Source organism: Dasypus novemcinctus, chromosome 19 (genome assembly GCF_030445035.2).
Source record: "Dasypus novemcinctus isolate mDasNov1 chromosome 19, mDasNov1.1.hap2, whole genome shotgun sequence".
NCBI lineage: Eukaryota > Metazoa > Chordata > Mammalia > Cingulata > Dasypodidae > Dasypus > Dasypus novemcinctus.
The window spans coordinates 53,337,920-53,354,613 of record NC_080691.1 but is presented as its reverse complement, the minus strand read 5'-3'; the positions used below and the strand labels follow the sequence as shown (position 1 = coordinate 53,354,613).

Sequence of the window (16,694 nt, the reverse complement as noted above, 5' to 3'; positions counted from 1 at the left end):
CATTTATATGGCCCACGGGGGTGGGGACTCCACCCTTGGACATGCCCTACTAACATGGTTGAATCAAAGCCATGACCTTAATTTAATCACTTAAATGTAAAGCCTTTGGATTTAATGCAATCAAAGGGTATCACACCCAGAGGAACAGACCAGTTTACAAATATAATCCTTATCTTTTTGGGGGTTCATATATAATCTCAAACAGCCAGAGTGGGCTTCAGGCACATATGGATCCCAAAATCCTTGTAAGGCAGGTTAGTATAGGGAATGAGGGAAGGTAGCTGGGACCTGGCAGAGAACATGGCCATGTGACTCTACCTGGAAACACCTTATTACTAAGAACAAAGCTGGAAAGACCCTGCCTAGACCCTGACCATGAAATCCCATTTGGAACTCTTTCCAGGGTCAAGAGGAAGCCCCAGATAATTCCAAATAAAATGTCTTATAATGGGTCCCCTGAGAATTAACAGGTGGGGGAACCAATCAGAACAGCAAACAGCTGGAGCTCCTCCCCAACATTAGGAAAGGGGAGGAGGAAAGATCTTTAAAAGGCCTAACCTGGGGCCCCACATGCATAGCTCACCTCATAGCATGCCACAACCATGTCTATGGTTGTGTACCGTTTTTCTTGTTTCTTAATAATCTTTACTTCCTTGCCTACCCTATAGCATTTCCTTAAATTCCTTTATGCAACAGAGCCAAGAAAGTAGAAGCCCAGAACCCAGAGCTTTCTGCTAACATATTTGGTGAGCCAAGGCAGGAGACAAAGAGGCAAGTTGTGCTCCCTGACACCCTATGAAGACTGGTGAGTCTAGGCTTTTTAATTAAAGCCTGCCTGTGCTCTCTTTTGTTTTATTAGTGACATACCTGAGTCTCTCAACCTTGGCCATGCCAAGAGGTTTGTTCCTTACTTAGCCCCCAGGAGGCCCTGAGATTCCTGGTAATCAATTATCAGGGTTCCTGATGCTGCTTTCCTGTAAGCCACAGAACAGTCTCTGCTTCTTAAAACTCAGTCCCTGGCAGTGGCTATAAAATGAGATCTCACTCACAACTACTTTCTAAGACCTCTGCAAGAGTAGGTTCCTAGCCAGTCCCTTTCTCATTAGGAAAAACTGGCTTGGAAGCTTCAGTCTGGGAACTGGACCCAAATGTCTGCCTAGATGTCTAAGCTCTGGGGATGCTCAGAGACATAAGACTTCCAATCCCCAGAACATGGGGACATCGAGCAGGGCTTCCAATGTCCAGGACTCTGGCTCAGCAAGCAATCCATTCAGTCAGATCTAGCAGTGGGATGCCACCAAAGACTGACAAATGCATTTATTCTCTTCTAAGACAATGGGTGGCTTCTCCAGCATTCCAGCAGTCTCCCCACTGGGGTGTCTTCTCAGGAATTGGGACAACCTGCCTACTGATGGTATAAAAACGAAGAGGCTAATCATTTCCTGCCATACCACATGACCACAGTATGGCCAAGAGTGGGCTCCGCATGGGACCCTGTATTCTAGTTAAACCTATGTAAGAGAGGAGGAGACTGACAGATTTGAGGGCCAGAGACCATGTGTTCACATGTCTACTCAAGGGATTAGGAAGTACCTACAAAACCAGTCAATTTTAATAAGCTCAGGGAAATTACTCAGAGGCAGGACCTAAAAACCCAGCCTTATTTCAAGCTGGTAGGAGCAATAAAAAATGCCTTCTGTTAGATCATAATTCTAGAGGACAGAACCTCCTAAGAACTCACTTTTATAGCCAGTCTATCTTGGATATCTGTTGAAAGCTGCAAAAACTTCGCTAGGCTCCCAAACTTCCATTAACTCCCTTTTAGCAACAACCTTCTCAGTTTTCAACAATTGAGGCCATGCCTCCAAGATGGAAAAGGTAAGAAGGGACAGGCATGGGGTCCAGGGTAGGCTCATCTTTTAGCTTCCACCATTAAAGTCACTGTCATCTCAAGGCCACCCAAATCCAGGCTCCACATCAACGGGAACTAGGACCCAAGCTGCCTAAACACCTAGATGACTGGGGGCTTGCCCCAGGGGAGGATTCAAGGGATCTAAAGCCACATGTGAACCATCAACCAGGAAGAGCCTCAGGTGACCCTTACATGGCAGGTAACATTGTTAATTTCTTAATTAACATAGAAGCTACTTCACTCAGTCCTAACCTGCCACTCTGGACCTCTCTAGCATCAGTTGTGCCTAATAAGGGGAGTAAATTGTGAATCAAGATCTAGGCTGTTTACTAAACCTCTCCCCTGTAGAATAAGGAACCTCCTCATATGCCATCAATTAAGATTAAAAAGTTCTTGGAGAAAGGCTTCTGTCAGGTCTTTCCCTATGCTAATTAAGTGTGTAAAAGTCTCTCTTCTGCTCTAATCTGTGCTTACTTTAACTTTGTCAGTCTGCTCATGCCTAAGAACTCATAAATTAGATCTGGAGTTTGCCTGCTACAAATTTGATAATGATGAAAGGTAACTGTATTAGTCAACCAAAGGGGTGCTGGTGCAAAATACCAGAAAATGGTTGGTTTTTATAAAGGGTTTTATTTGGGATAGAAGCTTAGTTACCAGGCCATAAAAACTAAGATACTTCCCTCACCAAAGCCTTTTGCCACATGTTGGAGCAAGATGGCTGTCGACATCTGTGAGAGTTCAGGCTTCCTGGGTTCCTCTCTCCCCAGGGTTCATTTCTCTCTGGACTCAGCTCCTGTTTTCTCCACAAGGCCAGCTGTAGACTATGAGGCTCTCTAGGATTTCCTCTCTCCACAAGGCCAGCTGTAGACTATTAGGCAAACAGCTTGTTTCTCTTCCTGGGGCCTTCTCTCTTTCCTCACAACCAAGCCCCTCTTGCTTGCTTCCTGGGGTTCCAGCTCAAGACTGCAGCATCCAAATTCCAACTCCCTTCTCTGTAGTGCAATTTCTCTTGGAGTCCTGTAGGGGGAGCTAGAGCCCAGTAGTTAAATGGCCTAAGCATCCTGGATACTTCTTGGCTGTAGCTGGCTAACAGTGACACAGCATAACTGCACTCAGCATCTGGGGGATGGACTTGATCCCAACCAGCACATATACCGGCTAATCAGTATATATAACATGATAGGTATGCCACAGTAAGAACCAAACATATATTCTGATAGTAGTAACATAATAGCAGTTGCCATGTAAACAGAGGAGCAGTAGAGAGCAGAGAGAGAACAAAGGAACCGTAAAGGAGCAGGAGCAGGAGCAGGAGACAGCAGAGAGTGAGCAGAGGAAGGGAAAGAGCATGGAATAAATTCAATATGCATAAACTCCCCAGAGCTCCACATGCCTTTTTCTTTGCTAATGGTGCTGACTCCTCCACTCTGGCTGAGGAGCTCAGACCTGACAGTCCCCACCCACCAAGGGGGTGGGGACTCAACATCCTACTGACATTGCTCAATTAAAGCCTTAATTATTATTTGATCAAATAAAAGCAAAACCTCTGAATCCAATATACTCTAATATGCCCAGAGGAACAGACCAGATTACAAATATAATCTAGTACCTATTTTCGGAATTCATAAACCATATAAAACAGCAAAAGCTGAAATTGCTATAACTGTGTGGATTTAGCCTAGATCTACTATGGTGATAGTAATCTTAGATAAATTTACTTTTGTTTATGGTTACTTCATGTCTAGCCTCACCTTCCTATATGCTTGCTGTAGTACTAGTTTACTAGCTTCACCCTTAGACTTGAGCTATTGTAATGGTAATTCTGAACTGAGTTTGCCTTTGCTTATCATTATTTCAGCACTGGCCTCACCCTTGGGTGTACTTGCTCACCTTTTTAAAGATAACTACTCTATTCTCCCCTGTTTGTAGCATGGCAATTTCTGGCCCCAATGCTTGGGGGAAGAAAACATTGAGAAACCCCTGTCTCCAGTCTTTACACTGGTGTTAATGGTGTTGGTAGGTGCTTGCTTTCATGATTATCCAGATGTGGACTCGAATTTACCTACTCTGGGCAAGATCCCAGATGGACACCATGATCTTTGAAGAAATTGCTGCATGGTGGGAATTCTTGTTCCCCAGGGTCCACTCTTCCAGTCCAGCTGCTTCTGGAGTCCTGTTATCTCTGAGATTGGGGAGTGGAGTATCATCCACCTTGAGTGTCAAGAATTCCAAAAGCAGCAGTCATGAGAAAACACTTTTCTCTAAGACTTCAGTGACCTTAGTAAATATATACTGGAATTGGTATTGCTCATCATCTGAGGTCTGTCAAAGTCAAAATGGGAAATAAGCAGAGCTCTGAAGTAAAGAAAAACGTTGTAGACTGTACTGTAAGGCACTAAGAAAAATTTGGTTATAAACCAATTACTAAAAAGAATGAAATTCTTGAGCAAAACTGCATCATAACAGTGCAGATTAGAGTCTACAAAGAGATCTTTTGAAAGCTGTTAACATTTTATAGTTAAGCTTATTTTGTAAGAATGAAAATGATAAGTAACATTAGTGAGTTGTCTGTGAATAACTTTATTTGTGACTGCCTATTTGCTCAGTGTATATTTTCATAATTTGGGATGGTAATATCAAATTAACAAATGAAAATTCTTAAAAGAGCTCTGTTTAAGTTATCTTCTGAGAGCTCACATGTTGCTAAAACATGGCTTCTTTCTAAGACAAATTCAGCATATAAATGCATTACCTTTCCCCAATGTGGGACATGACTCCCAGGGATGAGACTCCCTGGCACTGAGGAATTACTACCAAGCACCAACAAGCAATGCAACTGGAAAAAGGCCTTGACCAAAAGGCAGAAAATGTGAAGACAAATAAGTTTATATGGCTTAGAGACTTCAAAGTGAGTCAGGAGGTCATCCCAGAGATAATACTTATGCATGTCTCAGGAGGATTTCATAGACTGCCAAAGTAGATAACTACTCCAAATAGTGTGGCTCCTGAGTGTTCTGGAGACACATAGGTCCTATAGTCATGACAGATAGCTCTGGAATTTGTTGCCTTGCCAGTGTGTCCTTCTTTGAAGTTTGTGCTCCTAGTGTGACAGAGTTGGACACAGTTGTGACTTCTCTACAAATGCTTCTTCTGTCCCTTCTATTTGAACACATAGTGGGCACTACAGTTGGTAGGTATACATCCAAGAGACTTGAATCTTTGGCTGGCAATGTGCCAGCTGGGTCCTGAGCCTCAGCAGAGTTGCAAAACCTACTCTCTAGTTCATTGGACTCACCCAGAACAATTTACAAGAAGGTAAGGATTGACAACCTCCATACCAAGCAACCAAGAGAGTCTACAACTGCAAGCAAGAGAGTCCATAATGGACTTGAAGTTGTCCTGGATGGTGCTTCAGGGACAATTACCGGACATTGTAGATCCTCCCAGGGCCCACTGGATGGAACGTGGGAGAGTATGGTCTATGATGTGGACCATTGACCATGAGGTGCAGCGATGCCCAGAGATATACTTACCAAATGCAATGGATGTGTTATGATGATGGGAGAGAGTGTTGCTGTGGGGGGAGTGGTGGGGTGGAATGGGGTTGAATGGGACCTCATATTTTTTGAATGTAATATTTTTTAAAAATGAATAAAAAAAAAAAAGAGAGAGTCCATAATGGACCAAGGTCCCCTCTCAATTAGAGGTGGAATGGGCTTCACCATTCAAAAATTCTCAGGACTGGGAAGTAAAATATGGACTAGGGTAGACTTACTGGTATTCTACTATAGACATTTTGTTATTCTAGTAATGGAAGAAATTATATCATTGATGTGGAGATAGTCGTCACTAGAGGTTCTGGAGATAGGGAGTGGGAAATAAACAGGTGTAATACAACAGATATAGGCCATTATATATCCTGCCATAACCTACAGAATTGAGTGAGAGAGAGTGTAAACTACAATTCATGTTTAGCGGCAATGCTCCAAAAGTGTTCATCATTTGCAATGAATATACCACAGTAATGAAAGGAGTTGTTAATGTGGGGAAGGGTGGGAGGTGTGGGGAGTGAGGCATATGGGAATCCCTTATATTTTTGTATGCAACATTTTGTGCAATCTAAGTATCTTTAAAAAAAATAAATATATACATATATGTATAAAAAGCTCTATTCAAATTACAAAAATTAAATAAGTGCTTACTAGGCCAGGGATTTTAAGAGTCAAGTTTGTCCTATAATTCCCCAATTTAAACCTTTTAACAGTCTTAAAATGAGAGTAATTAATAATCAAATTGTTAAATTTAAGTAAGTAAAGGCAAATCTTTAAATCAATGGGAAGATCTTTTCTAAATTATGATTAAAACAAATTAAACAAACATAATATATTACAGAACCTAGCAGTCAGTATGCTTTTAGGGTTATCCACAATGTTAGAATTTTATTAACTCTGAAAAAGTGATTTTAGCCTCCTGTGAAGGAAAAAGAACATTTCTTGCATAAACTATAATTATTTCAATTTTATTTAGCTTGGATGTACTCTCCCTAGCTAGGGTGTAATCTCCCTAGGATACTAATAAATTAACTTTAAATGTATTAAATTACAACGATGATAAAAATTATAAATTTGTGTTTAATAAAATTAAGTTAAAGAAGGAAATGTATATCTATCCTGAAGTGAAATGACTAGTTTTCCCAGAACACAATGAGGAATGTAAGACAAGATTCAAATGAATAAGGTAAATTTCACTGGGTGCTACCTGTAAGTAATATACTTATTTAAGGGTAAAAGTGACTAGCCTATATGGTTATGGCTGGTTATAGGAAATTCACAAAAGCATTTTCTAAACTGAAATATTTAAATCACTAATTCCAGAAAGCCATTATTAATTAGAAACTTAAACAGATATTGATAGCAGAGAATCCTGTCAGTGGCCATGTCAATCTGGATATTACATGGTGGTAAGGGAAAGATAATCTTGAGTCCACTGGGAATCTTAGGCTTTCATAAAATAATGAAGAAAGTCATTATTTTTTCCTGTACTGTTAAAGTAAAATACCTGTTAATTAATGTAATTATGGCAAAGGTGTAAAAGTAAAAAGTAAAATACTAAAAATAGTTAAGTTCATTTGATATGTTATAAACTACATTTGAAGTATTTAGAAAGTGTACAAAAATTAAAAGAGATAGACTTCAGTATTGTCAAATTCTCTTGTTCATTCAAACCAGGCCCCAATACCCTGAATAGTGCCTCTCCATTTGAGTTATTGGTTAGGTTCGCCCCTATGACCCCTAAAAAAATAAAAGTATCTATCACATCTGGACATGTTCCTGAAGTAGATGGAGAGTACAGTGCAGTTTTAGATTCCTGCAACAGCTGGCAATGGCTTGATACAGCCAGAATTACATGAATATTGCCTCCAGACTAGCTCTGTTTAATAGTGCTGAAAGGGTACTATGCACCAGGCTGATGAAAGACTAGAGCCTAATTTCCTAGCCTTTCTCTAGGATTAGTGGTGCTGCAGCATGCTGGCTGTGTGAAAGATGTACCAAGTGGAGCAATAATTATGAAAGTGATGTGATAGAATTTAAACCAACACAAATGGCATTAGGGTCTGCTCCCATGAAGAGACATGTATGGTATTGCAAACCTGGAATTTAGATCTATTAGCTGCAAATCAAAGAAGAATTTATGCATTGATTAGTATTAAGTATTGTACCTATATACCTGATGAACATGATTATCTCTTCGATTCTAGATCCCATGCAGAGGGATATTGAACATGTTAAAAGTCCTGGTAAACTTAATTCATTTTCTAAGTAGTTAATGAACATACTGATTAGATAAAATGGACAAAGGGTATGGGGAAAGGCAGGAAGAGATGAGAGGTGGAGGCATCTTCGGGACATGGAGCTGCCCTGGATGGTGCTTCAGAGGTAATCACCGGACATTGTAAATCCTCACAGGGCCTACATGATGGAATAGAGGAGAGTATGGGCCATGATGTGAACCAATGTATATGAGGTGCAGAGGTGCCCAAAGATGTACTTACCAAATCCAATGGATGTGTCATGATGATGGGAACGAGTGTTGTTGGGGGGGGGGAAAGGGGAGGTGGGGGGGTGGGGTTGAATGGGACCTCACATATATATTTTTAATGTAATATTATTACAAAGTCAATAAAAAAAAAAATAAATAAATAAAAAATAAAAAGAAAAACCAAACAGTGCAAAAAAAAAAAAAAAAAAAAAAAGGAATGCCTCTCTTAAGTACTGTCTTTATTTTGTTTGCCATATGTTTGTTTCCTATACTGTCTTTGCAAGTTTATGTCTAGGGCAGTGCCTCTCTTCATACCTCTCTCCTAGCTGCCCTGGGCATAACCACTGTCATGGGAATTGGGGATGGCAATTTATACCAAACCCAGCAGGTCTGCCACAATCTCTCCCTACAGTTACCCAAAGTATAAAACAACTCAAGGAAGAATCCTGTTCCCCATCAACTTTGGGAGGATGCAGCCTCTGAAGTCACCTGGACTTTCTTACCATCATGGTCCAGTATGTAATGGCTTGCCCGCATTTTGGGCCTGCTTACCACCATTTTCTTTATCCTTGTAGTAGGATGATATATCTCAAACTCTAACTAAGTTTATTTATTCCAGAATAAATGCCTTCCAGGAAAAGTTATTACTCACATGGGGATTTCCAGTTCCAACTATGGTACCAGACCTATCTTCCTCAACCTCAACAGAACAGAAAGAGGGTTGTTCACCCTGTCAGGCAAAGACTACTGCCCCTAATCAGGAGGAAGCAGCTATAGAAGAATGACCATCACTCTTCAGCTCTCCCTTAAGAATAAAGGTGTAAACTCTCCTGAGGGAGGAGTTGAAGCAGATTAGTATAGGGAATGAGGGAAAGTGGCTGAGACCTGGCAGAGAACATGGCAATAAGATTCCATCCAGAAACTTCCTGCCACTAAGTACAAAGCTAGAAAGACCCTACCTAGATCCTGGCCATAAGGTCCCTTTTGGAATATTTCTGGGTCAAAGAAAAGCCCCAGATTAACTCCAAGCAAAAGGCCTCATTATTGGTCCCCTGAGAACTAACAGGTGGGGCAACCAAATAGAACAGCAAACAGGTGGGGCTTCTCCCCAACTGGGGCCTAACCTGGGGCCCCACATGAACTTCTCACTCTGTAGTATACCCACAACCATGTCTAGGGTTGTGTACTGTTTTACTTTTCTTGTTTCTTAATAAAAATCTTTACTCCCTTACCTACCCTATGACATGCCCTTAAATTCCTTTATGCAACATAGCCAGGAAAATAGAAGTCCAGAATCCAGAAGTTTTTGCTAACACTAGTATAATGCTGAGTATAGGGCTCAGACAGAGAAGCCCTAGAGTGGACTGGAGAATGCAGTCAGGCCTTTCACTAGATTAAGGGAAAGCTGAGCACTTCTCCAGCTTTGGGACTGCCTGACATACATAAACTTTTGACCTGTTCATACATGAAAGGCAAGCAGTAGGGTTTGTGTTCTCATGCAAACTTCGGGAGAACATCAAAGACTAATGGCATACAAAGTAGATACTACTCCAAATGGTAGGGCTCCTGAGGGGTCAGGAGATATCTAGACCCTATAATCAGGGCAGATAACTCAGGAGTTTGGTGACTTGCCAGTGAGCCATACTTTAGAATTTATGCTTCCCAGAGTGACAGAGCTGGACTCCATTGTGATTTCCCTACACATGGCTCTTCTGTCCTTCTATTTGAACCTATTAGTACTACAGTTGGTAGGTGTACATTCAAGGGACTTAAATCTTTGGGATGTCCATGTGCCAGTTGGGCCCTGAATCTCAATGGAGTTGCAACACCTACTCTCCAGTTCATTGATCTCACCCAGGACAACTAACATGGAAGTGATGATGGACAACTCCATCCCAAGGAACTGAGTCTACAACTGCAAGCAATAGTCCCATCCATTGGCTCTATGGGATCACAGGCCCCTCTCAATTAGAGGTGGAATAGACATCACCATCCCAGAATCCTTAGGATAGGGGAATGAACTATGGACTAAAGTAAACTTACAAGTATTCTACTGTAGACTTACTGTGATTCTAGCAATGGAAGAAATTATGTCATTGATGTGGAGGCAGTGACTACTAGAGGTTCTGAAGGCAGAGAGAGATAAACAGTTGTAATATGGGGGCACTTTTGGGACTTGGTAATTGTTCTGAATGACACTGTAATGACAGGGACAGGCCATTATAAATCTTGCCATAACCAACAGAATTGGGTGGGAGAGAGTGTAAACGAAAATGTAAACTTTAATCAACACTTAGTAGCAATGCTCCAAAATGTGTTCATCAATTACAATGAATGTACCTCACTAATGAAGGATGTTGGTAATATGGGAAAATGTGGGAGGTGTGGGGGAGTGGGCATATGGGAATCCCCTATATTTTTTATGTGACATTTGTATAATTGGTGTAGCTTTAAAAAAAAAAAGGCTAGTGGCATATTTCTAAAAAAAACTAGACTTGGTAATGCAGGGTTGGTCACCTTGCCTTTGGGCTGTGGTAGCTACTTGTGATGTACTGCAGGGAGCTGAAAAATCTACCTTGGGTCAGGAAGTTACAGTGTACACCCCACACAGAGTGCTCTTCCTACTTGAGCAAAAGGGGTTCTACTAGTTGAATGCTGGCAGGCCAGGAAAATATCAGGCTCTATTGTTGGATAATCCAAATGTGCACCTCTTAGGTTCTACAGTTCTAAACCAGCTACACTGATACTAGAATCCAGTTGACCTTTGCATGACTGTGTTCAGAATATTGAGGTGTTCTCCAGCCAACCAGACATTGGGGACATCCCTTTCAAAGAAACTGACTTGGAGATGTTCATGGATGGGAACAGTTTTATGTATCATAGACACTGATGAGCTATGTCGTGGTGACCTTAACAGAGGTAGGTGCTAGAAGCCAAAACCCTGCTGCCAGGTACTTCAATCCTAAAGACTGAACTTAATACCATGACCCAGGTCTTGGTCAATGGACAAGGTAAGAGAGTAAATGTTTACACAGATTCCCTATTATGCTTTTTTATAGTACATGCCCTTGGTATAATTTGGAAGGAAAGAGGGCTTTTGGCCACCAGTAATAAAGAGATTAAACATCCAGAGTCTATATTAGCTTTACTAGAAGCTGTACTGCTATCCACAGAAGTGGAAATAATGGCACCAAAGATCTCACAGTTATTTAAAGGAAGGGAATGCTAAAGGTAGTTTGGCAGCAAAACAGGCTGCTTAGACACAGTTCAAGGTTCAGGACATGGGAGAATGAGCTCATCCCAACTTTGGACCTCTCCTCATTTACCCCATCCTATGAAGCAAAAGATCTAGACAGAGGTAAAGAAGGGGGATTTAATGTCAAGTCAAAAGCAGGATGGCTGCAGTCAAAATCAGGCCAGGTTTTGTTACCATAAAAAGCACTACCATAAAAAGTAGTGCACAAAGGTATCCATTATGGAAAAGAGTCTTTGCAGCATGGATAGTAGGACCAAAAATTCAAGCAGCAGACCCCTGCTTGGAGACTGGTACACTCCCTCTGAAAGCAGCGGTGCAAGCCCAATGTTTCTCATCTGGTCAAGACTGGCAAATACACTTTACAGTAATGCCCTGAGCAGCCAGGCACTTCCACTATTTTCTAGTATTGGTTGCTTTATTTACAGGGTGAGTAGAAGCCTTCCCACCCACACTGAAAGAGCAACTGAAGTCACAAAAGTTTTGTTAAAGGAAATAATACCTAGATTTGGGGTCCCATTCTCCATTCAAAGGCACTTGGAAGTATTCTACTCTAGAACTATTGTGACTAGTAATGGTAGAAACTGTAGCATGGATGTGGAGGAAGAAACTGTAGCAATGATGTGGAGAAAGTGGCCACTGTAGTTGCTGAGGGCAGGGAGAGGGAAGAAGAGATGTGATATGGGGGCATTTTAGGGACTTGAAGTTGTCCTAAATGATATTGCAGGGACCGATGCTGGGCATTATATATCCTGCCATAACCCACTAAATGTACTGGGGGAGAGTGTAAAGTACAATGTATATTATAATCCATGTGGTGCTGCAGTGCCCCAAAATGTATTCACCAAATGCAATGAATGTGCCACAATGATGAAAGAGGTTATTGATATGTGAGGAGCGGGGGCGTGGAGTGTGGGGTATATGGCAACCTCTTATATTTTTTAATCTAACATTTTTTGTGATCCATGTATCTTCAAAAAAATACAATAAAAAAAAAAAAATAGGAAGTTACATGCATCATGGAGGCTTCAGTTGACTTGAAAAACCAAAAAGATGAATCATACTTTGAAGAAAACTATTGCTAAGATATGTCAGAAAACTAACCTTTACTTGAGACAAAGTGTTGCCTATTGTCCTTATCGAAATTTGGTTTGCACCTAGAGGCAGATTAGATTTAAGCCCTTTTGAAATGATTTATGGGACACCTTTCCTCAAAAATATAATTGGGAATATTTCTATGCAAAATATGTATGATAAATTCCAGAAAGATGCAGTTATTTCCCTAGGAAATACTATAAGAATGATTTATGAATTTGCAAGTAATTGACTTTCTTTTCCTACAGATTTGTCTTTACACCTGTATAAACCAGGAGATTTGGTTATTATTAAAAACCTGGAAGAATAAATAACTCATTCCTAAGTGACAAGGACCTTATGTTGTATTATTAACTACCTAACTCTTCTCTAAAAGTACAGGGCATCAAGTCATGGATTCACCACTCATGAGTTAAGCCAGATTCGTGATAAGAAAAAGGTATCTCCTACTTGCGTACCCCCAATGCTAACCTAAAACTGCCTTTTTGTAGGTCACCCAATCCATTATAAATACTTGGAAATAGCATTTTTCCCCCTCTTCTCCTATCACAATCTGCACAAGGTAATATCCATTTTAAAATGGACTTCAGCAGCAGTTGCTACTTACCAGAAAAACAACTGTTGGATTTGTAGCCATTTGCCACCTCCTGAAGTGCTAGTTTGCCCTGGTCTATTTTGCTTCTGACTTAGGAAACTGGTCAGACTGGACAATTACAGCCTATCCTATACCACCTTTACCCACACCTTCCTGCTATTCCAGGGTCTGAGATTTTTCTAACCCGCAGGTGCGTAGAACCTCCATACTTGTGTGTTGGGACCTCCCTGTAATGGATTTAGAATATGACAATTTTAATTACACAACTGCTAAAGAAACCTATAGAGTTTACAAACTAGAAGGTTATTTTTAGATCTCCCCAAAATATACTTCAACCTGGAATGGGCAAGACTGGTTAGTAGGAGAGAGCAGAATTTTACATGGAAATGCCCATTTTTATAGAACAGTGAGATGGCTCCACTCGGCCAAGCCCAGTAAGTAATCTATCCAACTCTAAGTGTGAAAGAATAAATATTCCATGGAAAGATGAATGGCCAATTGTGGTCCCACTTTAGGAATATGATTGCTCAGAGCTGTCAGGTTATTTGCCCCGAGTGAGTTGGTTGTCTCTGTGGGTCTAACTTCTGGCCATACTTTCCTAGGGAGGGAGATGCACTATTCGGTATCCCTTTCTACCAGCACAGATACTTAAAAATTTACCTGAGACCCCAAGTAATATTAAAGCTTTGGAGGACCATTTAAGTTTACATAAAGACACAATGAACCCAGTCAGATCTAAAAGTGACTTACTATGGTATAAATGGCCTCTATTTTTTTCCCAGGACGGGGAGCACTAGATGCTCTCACACAGGTTACTGCCCTGGCAAATCTTACCACTCAATTTATGCTAGAGGCTAAGGAAAGACTCACTTTGATTAAGAAGGAAGTGGCCCAGTTGAGAAAGTTTATCCTCTAAAATAGAATACCTTTGGATATATTAACTGCAGCTTAAGGGAGAATGTATGTTAATGGGTATAAATTAATGTACCTACATACCTGAGGAATATGATAAGACTGCTCTATACCAGATCATATGCAAGGTGATATTGAACATGTTAAAAATCTTGGAAGACTTGATTCATTTTGAGGGGTTAATGAACTTACCTATGAAATGGTGAATGGCTTCCTTATGTACTGCCTTTAATTTGCTTGACATATGCTTATCTTGTTGCCTATATTGTTTTGTAAGTTTATGTCTAGAGGATCCTCCAAAATGATATGAAAATTTTCTCTGTCAATGATCAGCAGGAAGTAACTACAAAAGATAAGACCTTTGCCCATTTTCCTTATATGAGGAATGCTTATGAAACTTATCTTCTTAAGAATAAGAAAAGTACAAATACAAGGGGGATTTGATAGTTGGAAATGTACTTATTAAAATTTATTCACTTAGGCAGCTCTGAAAATTCTAAAACTAACTGAACTGGATTTCTATTCATCTAATTTTAGAAGTTTACCCCTTGCACTTAGTTCCCTGAAGGATATTAACCAGATCTTCTTAGTTTTACCTACAGGAATAAGAAAACATCTCAAAGCAAAACCAGACAGAATGGTATATATCTGTATATTTCTCAGAGACATAAAGCTTGATACTCTTCAGCAGGTGGATGAGGAAGCACGAAGGCCTTGCACCTGCACCACTATAACTAAACTGTGATTTATTAGCTGCTGAAATCAAGGACAAGTTTGACGTGCTTGAGGAAACACAGGACTGAGAAATTGCATGTATCTTCCTCAAAAGCCCACTGGCATCACTTGTTTTTTTAGCTTGTTTTTCTTTTCAACTTCCCCTTTTCTTTTTTTTTTCTTTGCCTTTAAAAAACTTAGCTTCTTATGTAGAACTTGTTTTGAGAAAATTCCACCAGTTCTTTGCTTGTGTACTCAAAATAAATCACTTTCTCATTGAGAAAAATGTTTCTCCTTTGTAATGCTGGATCAGGTGGACCCTTCTATTGGAAATAGTCATCCTTACAATAACATACATGGAACTGACTTTGGTGAGAAAGCAACCTTGAGTCAGAATTTTTTATGGCCTTGTAACTGTAAGCTTTTATCCCAAATAAACAGCCTTTATAAAAGCCAACAGATTTCTGGTACTTTGTATCAGGAGCCCTTTGGCAGAATAATACAATAAGTATTGTAGGTCAGCAATACAACAGTATCTTGACGTGAGATGACTGAAAATATTTCAACAGGAAAGATGTAACTCTTGACCTTTTGCTCATTTCAGTGATGAACACTTGTTGCTGCCCATGCATAAGATTAGAGGAATTGCAGAATTCTGTATATTCTAAATGGAGAAATCTGTTTCCAAAATGATTATGTTTTTAAAAAATTCAATAAACATGAATTTTACCAGAATGATCTCAAGTCTATGTGGAAAAGGATATATGTGTTCTGAAGCCTCATCATAGCCCTTGGACCATAATTCTTATGTCTCAACAGTCAATTATTTATCCATTCAAAAGTATTCATTGTGTTCCCTATACTGCCCTGAATTCTGGAAACTGAGATTCAGGAAAGACATTAAGTTGTAGTCAAGAAGATTAAGTTCTATTGGGGTGAACAAGATATAAGTAAAAAGTAAGGAAACAAATTTCATTTAGTCACATGTTTGTGTTATAAAATAATATAAATATATTAAAATTATGACATATAAAAATATAAGAGAAAATAAAGATTATACAACAATATGGAGAAGCTGATCTAGGTGTTTGAATAAATAAACAGAAGATGATTTATGATAAATATAGATAGATTGCAGATAGATAAGTTAGATAGATGGTAGATAGATAAAAGATAGGTAGATAGGTAGGTAGGTAGGTAGATAGATAGATGATAGATATGATAAATAAATTTTGAGATTCTTACCCACTGAAACAAGGTGATTGATATTCTCCAGCATCACTTCTCTGAATAGTTCTCTCTGGGATGTATCTAGCAGGACCCACTCTTCCTGGGTGAAGTCTACAGCCACATCTTTGAAGGTCAGTAACTCCTAAAACATCACAGAAATGCAGGTTCACAAAGGGCTACCTTTACCAATGTTCTGAATGTGATGCTCAAAATAACAGCATCAACCTATGGAATGACCTCCCAACTCACTTCGAAATCTATTAGTCACAAAATATCTTTTGAATTTAATGTGTCTCCCTTTTGGTCAAGGTCTTTTTCCAAATGCATCACTGATTGGTGCTCAGTAGTAATCACTCAGTGCCAGGAAGGCACATCCCTGGAAGTAATATCATGCTGGGGGGAAGACAGTGAATTTATTCGCTGAGTTTGGCTTAGACAGAGGGCACATTAGAGTAACAAGGTTTTCAGGAGGTAACTCTTAGGCAATAGTTTTCATTAGACTAAGTTTCAACTTTACAAGAATAAAGTTCTTAAGTAAAAGCATTAATATTGAGGGCTTGGCACATTGCTCTGTTTTCTTTAAATAGGCACTGTCTATGTACTCAGGAGATTCTTGCCCCTCTGAGAATGCAGCAGGACTGACCAGGATGGGAGTTTAACACTTTGCTGGTTATTGTATGGGTTTCAACCTACTGAGGTAACACCCTATGACACCATGAACACATTCATATTCCATAAAGGAATACCCTAGGTGCACTCTGCCACCCAAGTCCCCCCACCACTGTATTCTCAACCACAGTCCTCCATCTCCCTAGAGTTCACCTGTTCCTTCCTCCAGCCCTCCCCCAAGCCCATGGATAGCAAAACCCACACCCTAACCCCACTTAACACGAACACTTCAGCAAAATCAACCTGACTCACATCACTGCACCATCATCACCCTC

General features: G+C 40.1%; 1 protein-coding gene across 6 annotated transcripts in view; it reads right to left on the bottom strand.

The window, feature by feature from the left end:
* Positions 1–16,694, bottom strand: part of LOC101418574 (zinc finger protein 596-like) — a 265,118-nt gene that overhangs the window by 182,179 nt on the left and 66,245 nt on the right. For all 6 annotated transcript variants that reach the window (XR_009181912.2, XM_012524560.4, XM_058281885.2 and 3 more), the window contains one exon: positions 15,766–15,892. Coding sequence is in view for 5 of the 6 variants with exons in the window: in XM_012524560.4 (XP_012380014.2) it covers positions 15,766–15,892 (127 nt within the window). In the remaining variant the exon portion in view is untranslated. The remainder of the gene's footprint in view (positions 1–15,765; positions 15,893–16,694) is intronic.